Source organism: Coregonus clupeaformis, chromosome 18 (assembly GCF_020615455.1).
Source record: "Coregonus clupeaformis isolate EN_2021a chromosome 18, ASM2061545v1, whole genome shotgun sequence".
Classification (NCBI taxonomy): domain Eukaryota; kingdom Metazoa; phylum Chordata; class Actinopteri; order Salmoniformes; family Salmonidae; genus Coregonus; species Coregonus clupeaformis.
Genome location: NC_059209.1, coordinates 9,796,844 through 9,817,163, shown reverse-complemented (window position 1 = coordinate 9,817,163; position 20,320 = coordinate 9,796,844). Strand labels below are relative to the sequence as shown.

Here is a 20,320-nt window from a genome sequence, read left to right as displayed (position 1 = left end):
TGGATCTAATCAAGGAGATTGTCCTTGGGGTCTGCAGTTTGCTGGTTTGCCAGTCATCAGTTAGCTTATCCACTCACCACTTTAATCAGCATCTCATGAAATACAGCATCCCTCCCCTATCTTGCCTTTTTACTGCAAAGTGAAGGTGTGCCAACAAAATCAGCTCGATGACATAGTATAAAACAGAAGTACTTTATCAATAGTACGGTCTGCTAAATGACTAAAATGTAAATGTATTGCCCTGGTCTCAGCCATGCACTCTTAAGACTACAATCCTTGTGAAGACTCAGGAGAAAGTCATTTTCTCTGCCTCAAATAAGAAGTATACAGCATCTGACCTTTCATATGACATGCCATATCTAAGCCTAGGACGACTTTACTTAAAAGTTACATAATTGCACGAGTAATGCATGTCTTAATCCCTGTTAAATCGAGTAGTTAAAGAATGATTCAATTAATTCATTGAATGACTCAATCACACACGCCAGTGCCGCGCGGGGTCCATTTTGTGGCTTTATATGGTGCACTGATATTGGTTGTAAGACATGACATGGGCTTTCAAAGACAGCTTGTTTTTTACCATGTGTCTAATGAGGTGAAATCCGTGTGAAGCGGCCATCTGGTGACGCCGTCGCGATGCATGGAACAAGTGGCATCGCCAGTAATTATGCCCAATTTAATCCTCTCAACCGCTGACCTATTCAATATCATTAACATGTTTAACATAAAACATTTGTCTTAAATTGTGGTTTTCGTTACAGCATGAAATAATTTATTTTAAGGGATATGCTGGGAAGACCACAATAGGCTATAGCCTTTAAAGACTATTGTTGCTAAAATTGTTAAACGAATTGAACAAAAGAACGTGTAAACCACTAGTCAAAAAGGCATAGACTATGTGTTTTCAGATCGTAATGAACTAACATGTAGGCTAAACAACTCTTTATAGGCCTTTCATGCATACATTAACGCACTGTTTAATGCATCATCAGGTGACTCCAATTAAATCCGTACTTTTATCTCAGGAAAATCCATTCTATTCCCAAACATTATGAGATTATTATCTGTCATTGTAAAATAGCCATAGTCTTCATTTGTTGTGTGAAATACTAGGGCTCAGTTGAAGACATCGCCAATGATGCTGCTGATGTCTAACTGCGCGGGTAAGCGCACGCCTGAGATGTACAGTGAGGGCGGGGTTACGCATCAAGTATGATTTCTCTTGATAAATCTTGCTAAAATTTCTCTTCAAGCAGCTGGGGCATGAATTGTATGCTACATAGGCTGTTCGATGTACTGAGGATGAAGAAGCAACCATATTTCTCCGAATGTGACGTTCTCTCTTTGGGAAGCCATTCGATTTTTACAGTATTAGTTACACTATTTATTTGTTATTGACCCATTGTTAATTATATTCCCTGCATCTTGTCAACATTATCAGTCATTATGTCGGATACCGAGGATAATCAGGATATGTTACCGAGTTTGGTCGAGCAGATAGTCCAGCGAATAACAGCGGGAGAGGTAAGTGAACGTCAGATATGATTTATGGAAATGCGAGATCTGTAGCCTATTGTAGCCACGCTGCCATCTTCAGCATGGTGTCGGCTAGATCAAGGTGTGTAGTCTAGGTGGAGAGGAAGGATGCTAAAGGTTTTGTGCCGTCCTTTGGAACGGTATCAGGGACATAAAGATAACACGTGCATGAAATATGGGCTGCTGTAAAATTCACAAATGTGTTTTTTCTCCATGTAATCTCCATTTTAGTCCTATATTTTAGTTTATCATTCTATAGGCTGCAAACAAATGCCCTGATCTCTTATATCAAGATTATGTAACACCTCATAAATCAAGATATTTAATTTAAATATACTAATTAGGCTTTGCAGGATACCAAGGGGGTTGCATAAAGAATAGAATGCCAAAAGCATGCTAAATTGCAGTCGTAAGAAATATTGTAGGCTTTTGAACAAGATAAGTAGGGGAATAGACTAGACCTATGAACATCCATTATTAATGACCATAATTTGTGTAAACAGCCTACTCCTACCAATGTAATATTTGCATTTGGGGCTAACTTTATTTGGACAATGCACCATCCATGTGCAAACATGTTTCACTGCTAAACGGGTAGGGTAAGCTTTAGGCTATTTACACAAATTAGCCTAGGCTTACTGTTCAAGCCACTCATAATTAATATGGCACTTCATGGACTATCGAAGAATAATAGTGCTATGACTGAGTGCACGATCTACACAGATGTCTCACGTTTTGAGTGTGCAATTGGCATGCTGACTCCAGGAATGTCCACCAGAGCTGTTGCCAGAGAAATTGAATGTTTATTTCTCTACCATAAGCCGCCTCCAACGTCATTTTAGAGAATTTGGCAGTACTTCCAACCGGCCTCACAACCGCAGACCACGTGTTTGGCATTGTGTGGACAAGCAGTTTGCTGTTTTGAACAGAGTGCCCCATGGTGGCGGTGGGATTATGGTATGGACAGGCGTAAACTACGGACAACGAACACAATTGCGTTTGATCAATGTTAAATTTGAATGCACAGCGATACCGTAATGAGATCCTGAGGCCCATTGTCGTACCATTCATCCGCCGCCATCACCTCATGTTTCAGCATGATCATGCATGGCCCCATGTCGCAAGGATCTCTACACAGTTCCTGGAAACTGAAAATGTCCCTAAATACTCACCAGACATGTCACCCATTGAGCATGTTTGGAATGCTCTGGATTGACGTACGACAGCGTGTTCCAGTTCCCGCCAATATCCAGCAACTTTGCATAGTCATTGAAGAGGAGTGGGACAACATCCCACAGGCCACAACCAACAGCCTGATCAACTCTATGTGAAGTTGGCAAATAGTGGTCACACCAGATACTGACTGGTTTTCTGATCCACGCCCTACCTTTTTTTAAGGTATCTGTGACCAACAGATACATATCTGTATTCCCAGTCGTGAAATCCATAGATTAGGGCCATATTTTACAATTATTTAAATTGACTGAATTCCTTATATGAACTGTAACTCAGTAAAATCTTTTTAACTGTTGCGTTTATATTTTTGTTCAGTATACAAATGATAGGCTTAACAGTTACAATTTTGGTAGTGCAACAATATAGCATCTCTCACGTGCGATTTTGAAACGTTGCAAACCTCAACTTTTGGTCTAGTGAAATCTGATCCTATTGCCCTCCCTGTCTTTTGAATACTCAGGGTTGCCGCATTGTTACTATGGTGATTTCAGTGTCTCCACCCCGCCCCACACAGCTTGGCTGTCCCTCATTGCTTGAAATGCAGCAGCCTTTCGACTGTTGCTGATTCACGACGCGCAGTCCCATCCGTAGCGTCTAGTCACGGTGTTTAATTCATAATCGACTCGACAGCGATCGTGATTGCACTAGTCGGCATCTTCAACATACGTTGGATACGTTTTAACAAGCCAAACAACCCTATAAATATATTAATTCATCATGTCTGCAGTCTCGCGACGTAACTCAATTTTGCCGGTAAGTGACTAGCATATGTACTAGTTTTAATATTACAAAATGATATGAAACATCCTCGTGGAACGTTACTGATTCATCATTGCCTTTTACATTTCAAATGGCGGGGTCGAAATTATATAGGCTAGTTTTTACAGCAATAATTCACTGTAAAATAAGGCAATGGAAGTTTCTGAGCTACCTATTTTTGAGGAGGGAGAGGCTATACGGACACGCCGGTGCACACATTGATGAAGTATGTCGCGCAGCTCAGAGTTGAGTGGAGACGAATGGATTTTGCCATGGGGCAGAGGAAAATGTGCAGTTTTATAGCTAGTATCATGCTATTCTACATTTTGCCATGAGGCTAAGAATGTTGCTTTTTTAAAGCTCAAATATAGGTGTTGACTGTGATAAAGGCACTGGATTATGAGCTTTCTTGTTTGTTAAATGAACAAATGAAGTAGGCAGTGCCATGGCGCATATTCGGAAAGTATTCAGACCCCTTCCCTTTATCCACATTTTGTTACTTTACAGTCTTATTCTAAAATTGATTAAATATTTTTTTCTTGTAATCAATCTACACACAATACCCCATAATGACAAAGCGAAAACAGGTTTTTAGATTTTTTTGCAAAAAAAGTATAAAATAAAAACAAAAATACCTTATTTACATAAGTATTCAGACCCTTTGCTATGAGACTCGAAATTGAGATCAGGTGCATCCTGTTTCCATTGATCATCCTTGAGATGTTTCTACAACTTGATTGGAGTCCACCTGTGGTAAATTCAATTGATTGGACATGATTTGGGAAGGCACACACCTGTCTATATAAGGTCCCACAGTTGACAATGCATGTCAGAGCAAAAACCAAGCCATGAGGGGGTGTGGCTTTCAGGTAGTTATTTTTGGCCACCTATCCCGTGAGAGTTAGTGTCATTCCACTTAATCTGAATGTCATTCCAGTGCACTGCTAGCTATCAATTGTATATGATAGTGTTTGCATGTGTAGGAAAACAAATACCATTATTAGGTCAATAATGTCCCGTTTTGAGAGCATTACAAAATATATATATTAAAATGTTTTGCTCATCCCACTTGATTTTTATTTAGACTAGGATAACAGCCTACACAAGAAATCACATTTAATATTGGTATTTGGTACTAGTAACCATCTGGATGTCACCGTGATACAGTCTACTGCTCAATGGGGGAGAGTTTGCGCTGCAAGCCAGTAATACAACGACACGGGGCACAGTGTCCTTCGTTCCCGCTTGCCGCAGTAAAGAGATGGAAGTAGCTAGATAGTGTAGCCAATATCAGGCCAGGGTGACAGCTAAAGCACATTTATTATAGGGATTTTCACAGAAAATATACAACTACGGCATTAACGTCTACATTTTTGTAAAAACAGAATGATTCTGAACACGCTCCGAAGTCCCAACTTCGGCAGACAAGTTCCTAATTTTCGCAGAAGTTTCTAGCCGCATCTATAAATTAGATAGCTGGGAAGGGCTCATCAGGACGACTGACTGAACCGAATCCGTTCGTCTCCACTCAACTCTCGCTGCGCAACATACGTCATCAATTTGGGCACCAGGTGTGTCCGTATAGCTTTTCCCCTTTGAGGAATTGCTTGCTGTAACCATTTTTGCCTCAGCTAACCAACAGGCTGATGCATGAACTAACGTAACTATGTGCATGGCCTAGCAGTGTAGAGCTTACATGTAAAAATTGTGTTTGTATACGAAAAATCGAATGGTTGTTTACTTCTAGGCCTTTAGGGGGAAATTGACCTGTCTCAGGCACAATACAATGAAGAATGTGTCCATTATGTAACCGTATGCCTAGTCTATCAGTATCAAAACTGGCCTCTTTCAAATGAAATGTTTAAAAAGCGTTTACATAAGCCTATGTATGTTACTGTTGGCCAGCGTTTCCCAAATTCGGCTGGTGGACGAGACTAGCAACCGCAGCGTTTCCCAAACTCGGTCCTGGGGACACCAAGGGGTGCCCATTTTGGATTTTGCCCTAGCAATACACAGCTGGCCCCAAGGGGTGCACAGTTTGGTTTGATGATGAGTTGCTGTTGCTAGTCTCGTCCACCAGCCGGATCCGTCTCTGTTGAACCGGTATGCAATTAGCCTGGGGATAACTTTACTGTAGACCTAATAGTGCTGTCGGTGTCCACACCAGGTCCCTATCAAGAGTATTGAGCGGGAGCTCATTTGTCCGATCTGCAAGGAGCTGTTTACGCACCCCCTCATCTTGCCCTGTCAGCACAGCGTTTGTCACAAGTGTGTCCGAGAGCTGCTGCTATTGAACCATGAGGATTCTTTCGATGCAGGCTCCGAGTGTTCCCTCCCTGGGAGCCCAGGGCCTCGATCCAGAGTGCCCTCGCCAAGCATGGAGAGGCTGGATAGGCTTGCAAGATCAGGTAAGTTTGGGTTTGGCAATTCATCATCAAGCCTATGTTGTGACGAGGGATGTCAATCTGGCAACATCACATGCAATTTGCAGTAAAGTTCTACGGACATGTCATACCCAGTTTCATCTTTCACGTGTATTTTCCTAGTTATTCTCTGGGTTGTAGAATGAAAGACACCACCACTGATCCCACCCTGTTTAAAATCATAATGTTGGATGTTCATACAATTCCTTTAATCTCATTACGTTTTGAGATGTCTTATTCAAACTCGACAAGTTTATTCAAGTCATCACTTTTGTTCTGTCTAATTCCATGCCCTTAAAGCATGCACTTGCAAAGAAACTTTAAATTATAGGTGTATTGTGGATATTTTGATTTAGTAATGCCAAGCAATTTCTTAACACAGAATGCCTATCATTTACACCACCTTGATAGGATGACAGGCTTGAGTTATGTACACATGTCAGAACAAAGCACGACTATTATCCCACTAAAGCATTTAAAACGCTTATGAAATAACGTTTTGGTGGGAGGGGGAGGTTGTTACAATATTCATTTATTTTGGTTTGCCCCAAAAAATATGCTAAGGGAGGCTGAGAATTCAATGTCTAAATCCAAGGTGTAAACAGCATGGCGTGAGACAAGGCAGTCTTTCACTTAATCATAAACTAGTCACTGACCACTCCAAAAACACAGCTGTGGAACCCACAGCCCAACCAATTCACATTTGCCCGAACCTGAATGTGCCCATTCTTCATGTCCAGGTCCACATCTATTAACACAGTGGAAACATTCAATGCTGTTTAGAAAAAGAGCTATAGTTATAGAGCTGGTAATAAAATAATACATCCTTAGTCATCTTAAGAATCATGCACTTCATTTCAATCCCCTTGGCGTTAGTAACCATGGTACTTTTGCAGCGGATTTAGTAAACACATTTCTTATAAGTACATTGAAGAACTCTTAAAGGACATTATAAACATACCTTTAAGTAAAAGTCTTAAATCTCTGACAGCATTTAACTAAAGGTTTCACCTCTGCTGATTGGATGTCAGACCAGTGGTGGTCATGGTGACAAAACCTGCCTGCATGGAATGAATGAGGGATTAAATGAACTGAGCCCAGGGCTATATTTATCAGTCAAGTGCTATAAAAGCTAACAAAGGTTTTGTTACTGGAAACTCAATGTTTTCTTCACCTTGTTTTATTAGGATTCGGACCAGACACTTTTGTTGTTTTTAGAATGTTAAACTCAATGTACATATAGATGTTTTGAAATCTGTGAATTCACATATTGTTTGACCAAAAACTTTAAGAAAGCCATTTCTTTTAAGCACCATGTTATTGTGTGTTAGCACTTGTCCACTGTCATTGGATGTGCATCAGGTTTGACACCACTTCTGTTCACATACTGTATATGTTAATTGTTGGTCTCACTTCACTTCTTTGTCCATTGCTTGCAGCCACACTGCAGAGAAGGTCGTTTGGGAGGAGAGGTAGACGCGGGTTCCATTTTTTGAATAGCTGTAGTAGTGAGTACAGTGTTACAAGATCCCCCGTGAACCCCAATTTAACTGTTACTCTACTGTACGTAACCACACAACTGACAATAGGCCCCCTGTTGCTGTTATATAGCTGATTTGGTAGACGTGGCATTCTAGCTTTTAAAAAAGTCTACTGAGCAAAGGCGCAAATGTATAGGATGTCCCACCAATTTATGTCTGCATTTGGAGATTTGTTTCTAGCCTGGTGCTTTCAGGCTTTAGTGCTCTGCTTTCAACACGTGGATGTCTTACAAAGTAGGTTGGAGAATGAGAGCGAGAGCTACAGCTCTGGACGGGATGTGAGTCAGAGAGTGGAGAGCAGAGGGAAGCGAAATGGCTCAGAAGTTACCTAGGAGTTGGGTTTAAAGTGGAATTTCTTAATGCCTGGGCAAATGAAGAGGGGTCACCCCTCCCTGTAGCCTCTGAAGTACCCAGTACCTTGTGGAGGCGCGTAGATATACTTTTAGAAGAGGCAGGGGACCTATTTCTATGTTACAAAACACAAGATTATATTTTGTTTAGACATACCAAGATTCTCTAGACTATGCTGCCTCAATCTTCAATGTCACTCCTACTGACAGGCTTGCCCCAGTGAAACTTTTATTGCACCACGGTTCAGTTATAGAAAATGATGTTTTAGACACTCATGTTTGTAGAGATTGCTCATGGCGCACAAGCCAATGTTCTCATCAACTTGTGCTAGTTGATGGGAGAAGACCCTATAGCACAATGCCAAATAAAACAGTGGTCTTAATGATGCTTTAGCAGACATTTGTCTTTCTTTTTTTTTTTTTTATGTTGAAGTGCTCGGTAGATGTTTTAAAAACGGTATGCCATGATAATTATCCTCCTGACGCTAGTGAAAGATTCCCCTCCATTATAAACACTGCTTCACGAAACACCTCTCCTAACAAGTGCAGTTGTGTCCCTTTCATAGAGGTCAAGTCTTAAAAGAACCCTACAGATTTCAGTCTAAAAGCCATTCATCTTGACAGTATATTCTTCCAAGTAAAAAGGTAAAGAAGTTAAAAACGTGTAGGGAAGATTAACTCCACTCTATAAATGTATGTTCCTACCTTGTACAGTATTTGGTTTATTCACATACTCCTGGCAAGATTGCTTGCATCCCTTTTGTAATGCAGTCCTGGTTATGGCGATGGGGCTGTGTCGCATTGTGATGACTCAAACCTTGTTGTTAATGATGTGGTTCTGTAGGAAACGTACCCCTTTGCCCTGCCAGAATGGCCTTGCGATGACTTGTCAGTTTCTGCCCTGAGCTCTTTCCACTGCAGCAGCAGGCAACGTGCCTCAGCCTGCTACCGTACACCTTGCTGCAGACACGCTGCTGCAGCCCCCTCCCTCCCTGACCAGCACACCCACCTAGCCGAAGTACACTGTCCTTTTAATCCCTGACCTCCCCCATCCGCTTCAGTCCAGGACACTTGGCCCCCACCTCATCAATTTCCATCCCAAGACCCTCCAAAACACCAAGCCTGCTCACTCACTACTCCATCAGCATCCTCAGTCTCCCATCGCTGCATGCCATCACACACATCGACAGACATGTTTGTCACGCATGCTTGCTTTGTGCCCACTGCATGTCTGTGTGTTGCAACTTTTTTTTGCTTGCCATTTTCCTTTGTACATTTCATGCACAAGGTTCTGCTGCTTGCATTCGTCATGTGTGTCATGAATGCCTTTCTCCTCTTATTTTTTAAATATTTTTATATGCAAAGGGTTTGTAGTCTTTCTGGATAATAATGCTTTACAAGGCATTTATGGTTGTGAGCGAGTGTTCAGATATATTGAACTGGACAAATCATTTAAAAAACACATTTCCTCTGCAGGAAGCCATTTTGCTGGAAATCGATATTACTCTCTCTTACCCTTTGGTTGATTGAGTCGAAATTTCGGTTCTGTTAGTGGGTTTCCCACCTTTTTACTTTGCACCTGATTTGTAATGGATTTTACGTGAATCTGTTTGTGTCCAGGTCACTGTAAACACATGCTCTTCCTATCTCTTGTGTTATCCATCCATGTTGTGTGAGAGACTATGTAGTATGAGCTGCCCGAGAAGGACCCGTGTTTGTTTCTGTAGGACACTGACCGTGTGTGTCTGCTTGTCTGTGCAGTCCCACCCTTAGTTTTTCTGTGATTGGCCCTCTGATGGCTGTTCTGTCTGTCGTATCAGGCTCTATCTCCTCACCGGGATGGAGGCGTGGCTCTGTGACCCCCCGCATCACCACCTTCCCGTGCCCGGGTTGCCAACACGACGTGGACCTGGGCGAGCGGGGCATGAGCATGCTCTTCCGGAACTTTACCCTGGAGAGCATCGTGGAGCGCTACCGGCAGGCGGCCCGCGCTGCCGTGGCGGTCATGTGCAACATGTGCAAGCCGCCCCAGCAGGAGGCTACCAAGAGCTGCATGGACTGCAAGGCCAGCTACTGCAACGAGTGCTTCAAGTTCCACCACCCCTGGGGCACCCCCAAAGCCCAGCACGAGTACGTGGGGCCCACCATGAACTTTAGGCCCAAGGTAGATACCATTTACCACGTGGGGGGGGGGGGTTGTTTATCTCGACCATGTTGCTCTGCTGTTGATTTTAGATTGCAGGGATCAGCTCATGTTATTGATGGTGGACGATCATTGACGAGTTGATTGCGGTAATAATGCTGCGTTCAGAGATGTTGACTGGACTGGTCCTTACCGGCTCGCTGTTGTTGGTTTAATTTCGACTGACAATAAATCTTATCTCTGCTAATAAATAGAGAGATGATTGAAAGGAGAGAGAATGTAATCCAGTATTGACTCACTTATGTTTTGGTGTGACGAGTTTGCGATTTGAAAATGGCCACTAATCCAGTGTGTGCTCATGGCCATCCAGGTGCTGATGTGTCCAGAGCACGAGATGGAGAAGGTGAACATGTACTGCGAGGTGTGCCGGCGTCCGGTCTGTCACCTGTGCAAGCTGGGAGGCTCCCACGCCAACCACAAAGTCACAACCATGAGTAGCGCCTACAAGATCCTCAAGGTACTTTATGACGATAACGATGTCTCCAACCATTCACTTGACCTGACTAAAACCTAACCGGGTTTATTTACTAGGAAGCAAATGGGGAGTGAACTACCTGAATTTGTTAAAAAATAAACACGTTTTCATTGCAAAACGTTTTCGGTTGCAAAATGTTTTGCTACGGTGTGTACTAATGAATACACCCCAGGAAGAAAGTGTGTTAGAGGTTGGAAGTTGATGTTTACCCAACTGGCCAGTGACTCCGTTGTTTCTCAGCGCCCTAATGAAATATTGATCTGTGACCTGTAGCTGTACTGAGTGGCACGCGTCCACATGATCAGTTTTCCTTTGTGAGCAGTGTAATCCACGTGTGTGTTGTCATCAACAACAGGCGAACCTCGTCTCCCCTGACCTAGACTAGACGGAGGTCAATCAGCCACTGAAAACAGAGGGACTCTGTGTCCTCTGGCTGTAATCTAAAAAGGCCTGTGGACACGGGCACCGGGCCGGTCTCATCCATATTTAATGCAATCATTTGTATCTTATAATGTTCTATCTATTGAGCATTTCTGCTAATGTTCTTTGTTGTTATTACACCAACAGGAGAAGCTATCAAAGGCTATCCATTACTTAATCAGCAAAGAGGACCAAGTGAAGACTCAAATTTCCCACCTGGAGGTGTTGATCAATGAAACCGAGGCAAGTAGCTGTGTTGACAGAGTTAAACTAGTCCTGTGTTGTCTGTGATGGTCTGTTTACATGTCTGTTATGTCCAATAACAAAGGGACATTCTGTCTGCACCGAGAAGGAAGGTCACTTATGCCTTTATATGTATTTGAATAAACAAAGGAACGTATACTAATTCACATGAATTCCACTGCAGAAGCATTTGCTCTCGTCTGTACTGTATTATGATGGCTTTTGTCACTGTCTTGTTTTCATTTGTTGTAATAGTACGTCTATGCTAGCCTTGTCCCAGATCTGTTTGTGCCATCATTCCACCTCCTTGTCATGTCAAACTCTTTGGCATGACATAGGAGGCATGATGTGACATGATTGCACAAACGCTGGTCCCTACGCTACTTCAATGCAGTTGTAGGTTTCAATGAATTGTTGCGCAACATATCTCTTACTTCTACAGGAGAACGGCCAGTTGGCGGAGCGTCGGACCAACGAGCACTTTGAGCGACTGTTCGAGACCCTCCAGGAGAGGAAGTCTGAGATGCTGCGCTCCATCGAGCAGTCGAGGACGCGGCGTCTGGACCAGCTCCGGGGCCAGGTGGACGAGTACCAGGGCATGCTGGAGAACAGCGGCCTGGTGGGTTACGCCCAGGAGGTCCTCAAGGAGACGGACCAGTCCTGCTTTGTTCAGACTGCCAAGCAGCTGCACACCAGGTCAGCCTCCCTCCAGCCCTGACTGCCACTCCCAGTTCCAGCACATTGTCCTCTGTTATGGATAGTATACAATGGCAGAGTAGAGACTGCCTCACAAAGGTTACCGTCATCAGTTGTGGTAAAGGCTATTGTCTAATGGTGATATAATATTACCATTGTTTATAAAAGGGCAGTAATTCCAAAGGCCTCCATTCTTTAAAAAAAACAAAGGGCCCATTTTCAACCTCTTTATTACAGGCCTTAACGGCTATTTGATCATGGTGACTATTGCATGGTCATTTCCCTGTGGCAACTCTGGACCTCTAAGTTTTTAATGGGGATTTGGGCCCTGTTATTTTAGTGCTGGAGAATTCAATCAGCTTATGTGGGTGTGGTGAGTGTGCCAGATATCCGGTCAGCCCATTTGTGTGGCTGGCCAGGTACATTTTCCAAGTGAGAGATTGGAACGACGAGGTCTTGTTTACATTCCCCATGTCCCGCTCTAGCTCTAATCCTGCTTATTGATCTCCATTAGTCAAAAAGCAGCTTTAGGACTTTATTCCCGCTTTTACTTTTAGGAAGGCTGTGACATTAATACACACACACACACACAGAAGTCTCCCACGCTCGTTCATCTTGCCCAGGAGATGATTTCCACTCCGCTCTGATGGAATGGCCTCTTGGTAGCGTGTAGTGTTCACTACAAAGGGAATAACTCTGCCATTTTGTGCCCTTTCACTCCAGGATCGCGAAATCCACCGAGACTCTGAGGACATTCCACCCTGTGGCCGACCCCTCCTTTGACGAGTTTGTGCTGGACACTTCCAGAGAGGAGACCCTGCTGAAGGAACTTTGTTTTGGTGGAGGTAAGACACCCCCCCCCCCAGTATTACGTATGTAACAATGTACACATACATCGTAATGAAAGCCTAAAACTAAATTTGTTGACACAATCCTCATCTGTCCCACACTAAGTCACCTCAACCTGTCGGTCACTTTCACCTCCTCCTGAGCTCTGCTCTTTTTAGATGCCAGCCACCAGAAGCCCTTTAATTGAATAAGCCGGTTATACTCCTGATATACACTCAGGGATTTTGCCACTGAGAGCATTTCAGGGCTTTTTCTGGTCCACTGCTTTGCATAGACTCTCACGTCCCTTTGCCACGATTAAAGAAAAGGGCACTGTGAGGCGGGCTGGATATAATTGTCTGCCCATGAAAAGGAACTGATTTGATATGTGCATATTAAGTAGGGGGAGCGTAACCCAGAAAGTAAGCAGAAGGGGATTCATAGACTGTTATCTACCTGTGGCTGTGTCCTTAGAATGAGCTCCAGCCGTGCTCCCTCCTGCTAGAAGTATTACTGACCATAAAGGACTCTGCTCTGTCACGCCATAGTGAGACTGAAAGGGTCATATGAAACAACTGTATGTTGCTTACATATTACAAATACATCCAAGTAATCAATTTTCCCTCTTTTGTGGGGAAAGCTGCTTGAAAGCCCTTGAAAGGAAGGCCATTGATTGATATGGTTAATCGAAATGGCAGGAGGGTAATGATGCACTCTGTCTGAGAGGAGGAAGCTCTCAGAATTGATGCCCAGCTGTAATTGAATTGATGGTAGACATGAAAAGAGCAGAGGATGCAAAACTGTCTCCTCTTTAACAAATGTCTTGTCAGTCTTCATCACCAAAGTTCACAGTTCCACAAATATCCCCTCAAGAGTCGATGTTAGTTCAACCCTGCTCATCAAGATGATGTCATTATAATGCCATTCTGGAGTCTTCCAAATTCACACTGGCTCCATATTTGAATGTGTCCCACTAGTTGAACCATAAAGGCATCGTGTTGTGTGTTTTCTCCCTTCCTAATCCAGCCCAGTATAGTCTGAACTCACGGCCAGTAAGTAGGAAGGAGACGTCTCTGTTTAGTGGAATGTCTCTCCGTCCCGTCCCGGCTGTAGCCTGATAAATAGGCTGTTTCTCTGAGAAGAGCGGCTCTCTCGGGCCGGGTGCCGGCTGGGTATGCAGGCTGCCCAGTCCTCTCTGCGGCACCCTCCTCAGCCCTGATCCGATTCAATGGGACCCTAACTGGATCCGGCTGATGCTGTTTGTGACGGGAAGCTCTGTCTAACAGTGAGAGAGGGGGAGAGCGCGAGAGAGGGTTTTGCAAAGTGCTTTTCCTGGCAATGTCTGTGTGCGTAAATGAAACCTTTTTAAGAGCTTCTCTCACTCTTCCTGTCTATTGTCTGTCTACTTTGAGTTCAGTCTCATCTCTTGTCGACTCCATGCCTTTACAGAAACTTATGCGCTTTCATAAACCAATGTGTTGAACATTGATCACTTTGTGGCTAAATCAAGTTTAGTGTTTATTTTTCTATATTTCCAGATAGGCTGAATAACCAATACCATTTAAAATAATTTCTAGCATTAGTTTGTATGGGACGTTCTGGCTCTGACAAGGCTTACTTGTCTAAGGCTTGCTTACTTACTCCTGTTAGTTTGTCGATTAGAGAAAAACATATGAATTGGCTGCAGACAAATTACACTTTAAACTGACCCCTCCCTCTGCCATTTACCTTTTCTCCTCCCCTCCCTCTCCAGTCCCTGACCCTCCCATCATCGATCTGTCCCGCAGTCGTGTCTACAACGAAGGCCTGGTGTGCTGGCAGTTGGCTGAGGACACCCTGGCCACAGACCACCAGGTGCTGGAGTACAGGAGGCTGGGTGTCGAGCAGGACGAGGAGGAGGGCGGCTGGCGCCCCACAGTCCCGGTGTACGGCCCCAGCACAGTGGTGTGCGACCTGGAGGCCGACAGCCTCTACTCGTTCAGAGTCCGCAGCTGTCGCAACTCCATCTACAGCCCCTATAGCCCAGAGGTCACCTTCCACACACCACCTGCCCCTGGTAGGCACCAGGCACTGATGATGTCATACACACACACTGATTATGATGATGTAATATTCATGTGGACGGTAGGCACTGATGAAGAGAGAGGTGGCCCTGGGCCCTTTACCAAAACAGTGACCGACTAATAATTTCAAGCTCTACTGGAATAGCAACTCAAAACAAATAAATACTCCGCAATCATTTAACAATGATTCAATGCCATTTTTCAAATGTAGGAACTGGGAAAAGCTAGTATACTGTACTGGGCTCTATAGCAATCATCTCTAATGGGCTGTGAAAGCAGCCCTGAAAGTTGGATGCTAATTATCCTAATTACCAAGAAATACGTCTTATTATTTTCTGTCTTACGCTGGCATCCCGCCTGTGTTGGGCTTCAGGGCTGAAGTTAAGCTTATTATTTTATTTATCTTCCCGAGTCTGTCGGTATTTAGCAGTCGGATCCACGGAAGATTACAAATTGACAGATGCTCGAGTGAACTGTGTGGATAAAATACAGTTGATTGTTAGGAAGCCGCGGTGGGTCGGTCATTCATTTATCATTTCTGCGACCCGTCTCCTTTGTTGAATCGCAGGAACACTCGCCTTTTGAATTCTTTGTTTGTTTCAGACTGACTGGGCAGAGTTGCGATGCAGCCGAGGCCCGGTAGTTACAGTACATCTGCTTACAATTTTCAAAGCCTCTGTTTCTTCCTCCGATGGTTCTAAGCACTTTGAATAGCAATGCCATGCCATCTGTAGACCACTCTAGGGGTTGATATCACTTTAATTCCTCAACAGTCTACTGAATTGGACAGAGTCCCCCATCCACCCGTCCATCCTAGCCTCCATACATATGGACAATGGCTGATCCATTAGGATTTCATTGAGTGTTTATTCTCCCCTGGCTCATTAGTTTGCTGTAAACTGAGGCTGGGAGCTGGGTCCACTATAGATGGAAGCCCAGTGATGGGACTGGGAGCCCACATTCCTTTGCTCGGACTGTGGGGACGTTTAGCAGTGGGATGCACAGTGCGTTAGTAATGAGGTGGAATTCTGGGTCAACGCTGGCCTCAGACAGACATTACAGTAGCTTCAACACGCCTCCTATCAAAACAACAGTCAGTGTAGGCATAGACTTGAATCATTACTGTACGACCATACTTTTGTCCATTTCTTATCCTTTTTAATGAAGCTTATCTTTAGGATGACTCAATTCAATTAAGTTTGTGCAGTTCACACAACAAAGGCTAGTATTTTTGCCCTCGTTTTTACGGGATCGTCATGAATAAATACGAATGAATCATCTCATCATACCATGGAGACAAAATGCAATGGTTCAATTCACAGGCATAATTATATTACTTAAGTGTATAGTAATTATTGCCTTTGGCGTTGTAACTATTTTGAGCATATTTTTATGTTCAGCAGCAGATGTGACCTAGAAAATAATTTATAATGACCTTATTTGAGAATTAAGAAACCATTCATTGTTTTGTATATCTTTCTTCACATCTGAAAATGTAGCGTTTTGGAAATTTGGTAAATTCCTTAACTTTGTTTCATTACTTGAAGATCTTTATAATGGCGCCCTCATGTGACACTTTATGAAAGTCCACCTTTTCCTGGCATCCAGAGATGAGAAGAAATGTGAAATTCTATATGCGGCTGACTGTTCTTTTTTTTATCGTTTCTCTCTCTCCCTCTCTCTCTCTCTCTCTCTCTCTCTCTCTCGCGCTCTCTCTCTTTCCTGTAGTGTTTGGCTTCCTGTTCAACGACAAGTGCGGCTTCAGCTCGGAGCGGCTGACGTTGAGTAAGCGGCGTGACTCGGTGGAGAGTGCGGCCGGCATGGCCTTCCTGCTGGCTGCTGAGCGTGTGCAGACGGGCAGCTACATGGGCCTGGATTACATCATCGGTGACACGGGCATCTCTCAGGGCAGACACTACTGGGCCTTCCGCGTGGAGCCCCACTCCTACCTGGTCAAGGTGGGCGTGGCCTCTGATTCCAAGCTGCTGGAGTGGATGCACAACCCCCGGGACACTAGTAGCCCCAGGTAAACCCCACTTCCTCAGTCTTTCTCTATTACACACTCACTAAGGATCAGGCCTGAGTCACAAAGAAGCCTGTGACATAAGAAGCATTAACCTGTGAAGGGCTAATTCACGGACCATGCCTTAGTTTCTCAACAATTCATTAAAATATTTATGTTATTACCTACATTGTGGGTTTACTGTTATGTATATTTTAACAGGCTTCCAGATAATGACGAGAAACACTCAGTGTGTCAGAGTAGTGGGTAAGAGCGTTGTGCCAGTAACCGAAAGGTCGCTGGTTCTAATCCCCGAGCCGACTAGGTGAAAAATCTGTCGATGTGCCCTTGAGCAAGGCACTTAACCCTAATTGCTCATGTAAGTCGCTCTGGATAAGAGCGTCTGCTAAATGACTAAAATGTAAAATGTATAATTGAATGTGTTGTAATTGTAGGCTGATTCCGTTATCTCTCCCAACTCCAGGTACGACCACGACAGTGGGCACGACAGTGGCAGCGAGGACACGTGCTACGATCTGTCCCAGCCCTTCACCCTGCTCACCGTGGGCATGGGCAAAGTGTTCATCCCCAAAGCGTCTCTCCCCTCCGCTGCCGCCGGCAACGACCACGGCAACCGGGTGCTGCCCATGCCCCAGCGCATTGGTGTGTGCCTGGACTACGAGGCGGGCCGTGTCTACTTCTACGATGCAGACACCATGAGAAGCCTTTACGAGCGGCAGGTGGACTGCTCCGGTACCATGTACCCCGCCTTTGGCCTCATGGGTAGTGGCAAGGTCCATCTAGAGGAGTTCATCACGGCAAAGCGACTGTCGTATATGTGAGATGTTGGGCCTTCCACACACCAAAGGGTCTCGCTCTCTCAACACTTGCCTTTGAGCTCAAGTTCCTCTCTGTCTCTGCTTTCAGTCAGGTATATTTTTGTAGTGGTTTGTTTGTGTGTGTATGAACGTACTATTTCATTTTATTATCATCATGCCATTTCTTTGTTTTAATGAACACCTATTTATGTAGTAAAATGTAGCCAAGAGAAACCAGAAGAGCCTTGCAGCTAGTCCTACTCCTGTGCCTTTCATGATAAATAGGTCTTCTAGCAAATGCTGTAATTTGTCTAATAATAACTGGTCATCACTTACAAGGGTGAGAGAGTGTCACAAGGACCCCTCGGTCGAGAAACATCGCTACCAAAAACGGAGACAAAACGTATACCTAATCAATGTCCTTTGACAAGAGTCACGGTCAACACCAGTTGGCTAGACCACATTCAATTTGGACACATTCTCTCACAGGTGTTTATTTTGTATTTTTTTGATTGCATAAAAAAAAAAAAAAAAACCTTGTACATTCTCTCACTACTTCAATGCAGAGCACATTTATCTGAATTGTAACACTAGGCATTCACATACAGGGTGGAATTCTAATGTAAATCATGCATTGGTGTCAACTTTTGGAAATGTGAGTTGACACGGGCCGATCTCAAGTTCTCACCGATTAGTTGTTAATCACAAAATGTTGACATGAATTAATTAAACTCTCACACGGCTGTCTCGATGCAGTTGTTCAACAGCAGTGAATGTTTTCTTTTTAGCACCAAGAATGTGAAACCTCAGAAACCCCACAGGTTCTCACTACACACATTCTTCCAAGTTCCTTTCTTAACTACTTCATATTAGAAAATTATACAGAATTTACAGCCAGTTGTTACGCAAGTTGTTGATTGGCTCTTGAGAATCAAGAGGGTGCAGCATTTCAGAACGTTCAGATAGAAAATATATTAAGTCAACCGATCAGAATCTCTTTACTCTAGAAAAGGGTGTCTTTTTGACTCTATACATTACTTTGATCTCATTCTGCACGTTTCACCCTACTGAATACACCCCTGGTCAGCTCTGGCTTTCCTACATGGGTTTCTGGACAGGAATATCTGTAGATCCAGTCATGTTTGTGTTTTGTTGAGGGTAAGGGTAATCGGTGCGTGTTTTCTCAGGTTTGTGGGCCCTTATGCTACCTACCTCCTGTCGGCCCTGGAAATCCTTTTAAAACTATACCTTCCTCCTCGGAACAGGACTTAACTTTCCTTTGCAGCTTCCATAAATACATTACAATTTTATTATACCGTAATATATTAGCCTTTAAGATTGTTCATATCCAATAATAAACTGGAATTAACTTTTTTTCATTTTAACCTCGATGTACATATCTAGTGTGACATTTTCCGTCAAATAAAACCTAGATCTGCAATTTATTCTCTGTTTGTATGTGCTGTGAAGTTTCTTAAGGCTTAAAGAAACTTGAAAGATTTGGGTAATTGGTGGAAAATTGTAATTGGAACTAGATGTAATCGTGTCTGACTGAATTTGTGAAGTGAGCATTTAAAAACCGAACACACACATCCCCCTTTCTGTGTTTGATGTGTTTAGGTCCATTTGAGTGTGGCGTTTCCTAGAATTTGTGGTGTTATTTGGTTGTTGCTTATCTGAATCATATAAGGTCATGTTGAGTAACAACATAATCTGTCGTTTTAAACTGAATTCCTATTTACTTTCAAATTGGTGCGCATAATTCAGAGTAATTCTCTACCATTCCTTTTCGGGCACAACACCTCTACCTGTTCCTTTTGAAATGACTGGAACACCTTTAAAAAGTCTATGCACTTAATTAACAGGTTCAGGGTTGTTTATTCATCACAGAATGCATTATTATATACAGAACAAACTGAATGTCTCGTAGGTTAGGTGTTTGTGTTAATTTGCTTATCTTGGGTCAAGTCACTGGTGGCCACAGCAGCTGTGTCTTTCACTGTCGATGTATGGTAGAGGTTTACTATAGTGCGTTTATTCTAGCGACATATCACTGCTGATTTTTAGAAAAGGGAATCATATGGCTTTCGGTAGTAAGTTAAACCAAATATTCTGCAGACTCTTAATCTAATGGTTCGAGCTAGCACTTTAAACTGTAGTGTGTATGCATGCCTCTCGGCTGTGCAGGTCTGTATGAATTGGTGTGCAATATTACGTAGACTGCAGGAAGTAGACCTGTTGTATTCTCCTACTGTAAGTAATGGGATGTGATGTTTGCTTTCTGTGAGTAAATGCTTTAATGAACATGAAGCTTTGTCGGTCATCAGATTCTTGAAATACTAAGCTTTTTTTATTTGCTGTTTGGGGATTTGTATGAAATAAACTAGTGTGTTTTAAACCAATTGTTCTCTCTATTTGTAGGTGTGTGTATTTATACCTAATTGTTTTCACTTTGAATATGGTTTTGCAAACAGAAAATGCTAAATGTTGATAATCCATGTCACATATCACTCTCCTGGGAATGGGAGTAGTAGGGCATGGAAAACTGGAAAACTAAAATAATGCATAACATTTGCATACACAGACTCCTCCCAATGCCATGTACCTTTTCTCCTCCCCTGTCAGACCACTAACCACCCATCATCATTAGACAGCATGTGATGCTACTGCCTCTACAGATAAGGTAAGATTATCTACCCTTACAAAAAAGTCCTAAAGGTCACCTAC

The 20,320-nt window shown here is 43.3% G+C and overlaps 1 protein-coding gene across 3 annotated transcripts; it reads left to right on the top strand.

Moving 5' to 3' along the window:
* Positions 1-1,187: 1,187 nt before the first annotated feature.
* Positions 1,188-19,991, top strand: LOC121587503 (E3 ubiquitin-protein ligase TRIM36). Of its 3 annotated transcripts, none has more exons than XM_041904493.2 (11): positions 1,188-1,524; positions 5,699-5,939; positions 7,394-7,462; positions 9,666-10,009; positions 10,359-10,505; positions 11,091-11,186; positions 11,629-11,882; positions 12,606-12,727; positions 14,464-14,766; positions 16,502-16,799; positions 17,260-19,991. In XM_041904493.2, exons 1-11 carry the CDS (start codon positions 1,447-1,449, stop codon positions 17,615-17,617), a joined length of 2,310 nt encoding a protein of 769 aa, XP_041760427.2. In that variant the 5' UTR covers positions 1,188-1,446; the 3' UTR covers positions 17,618-19,991. The 3 variants fall into 3 exon arrangements, with proteins under 3 accessions (XP_041760427.2, XP_041760429.2, XP_041760428.2); XM_041904494.2 differs by lacking the exon at positions 1,188-1,524 and adding an exon at positions 3,321-3,525; XM_041904495.2 differs by lacking the exon at positions 7,394-7,462.
* The last annotated feature ends 329 nt before the right edge of the window (positions 19,992-20,320 follow it).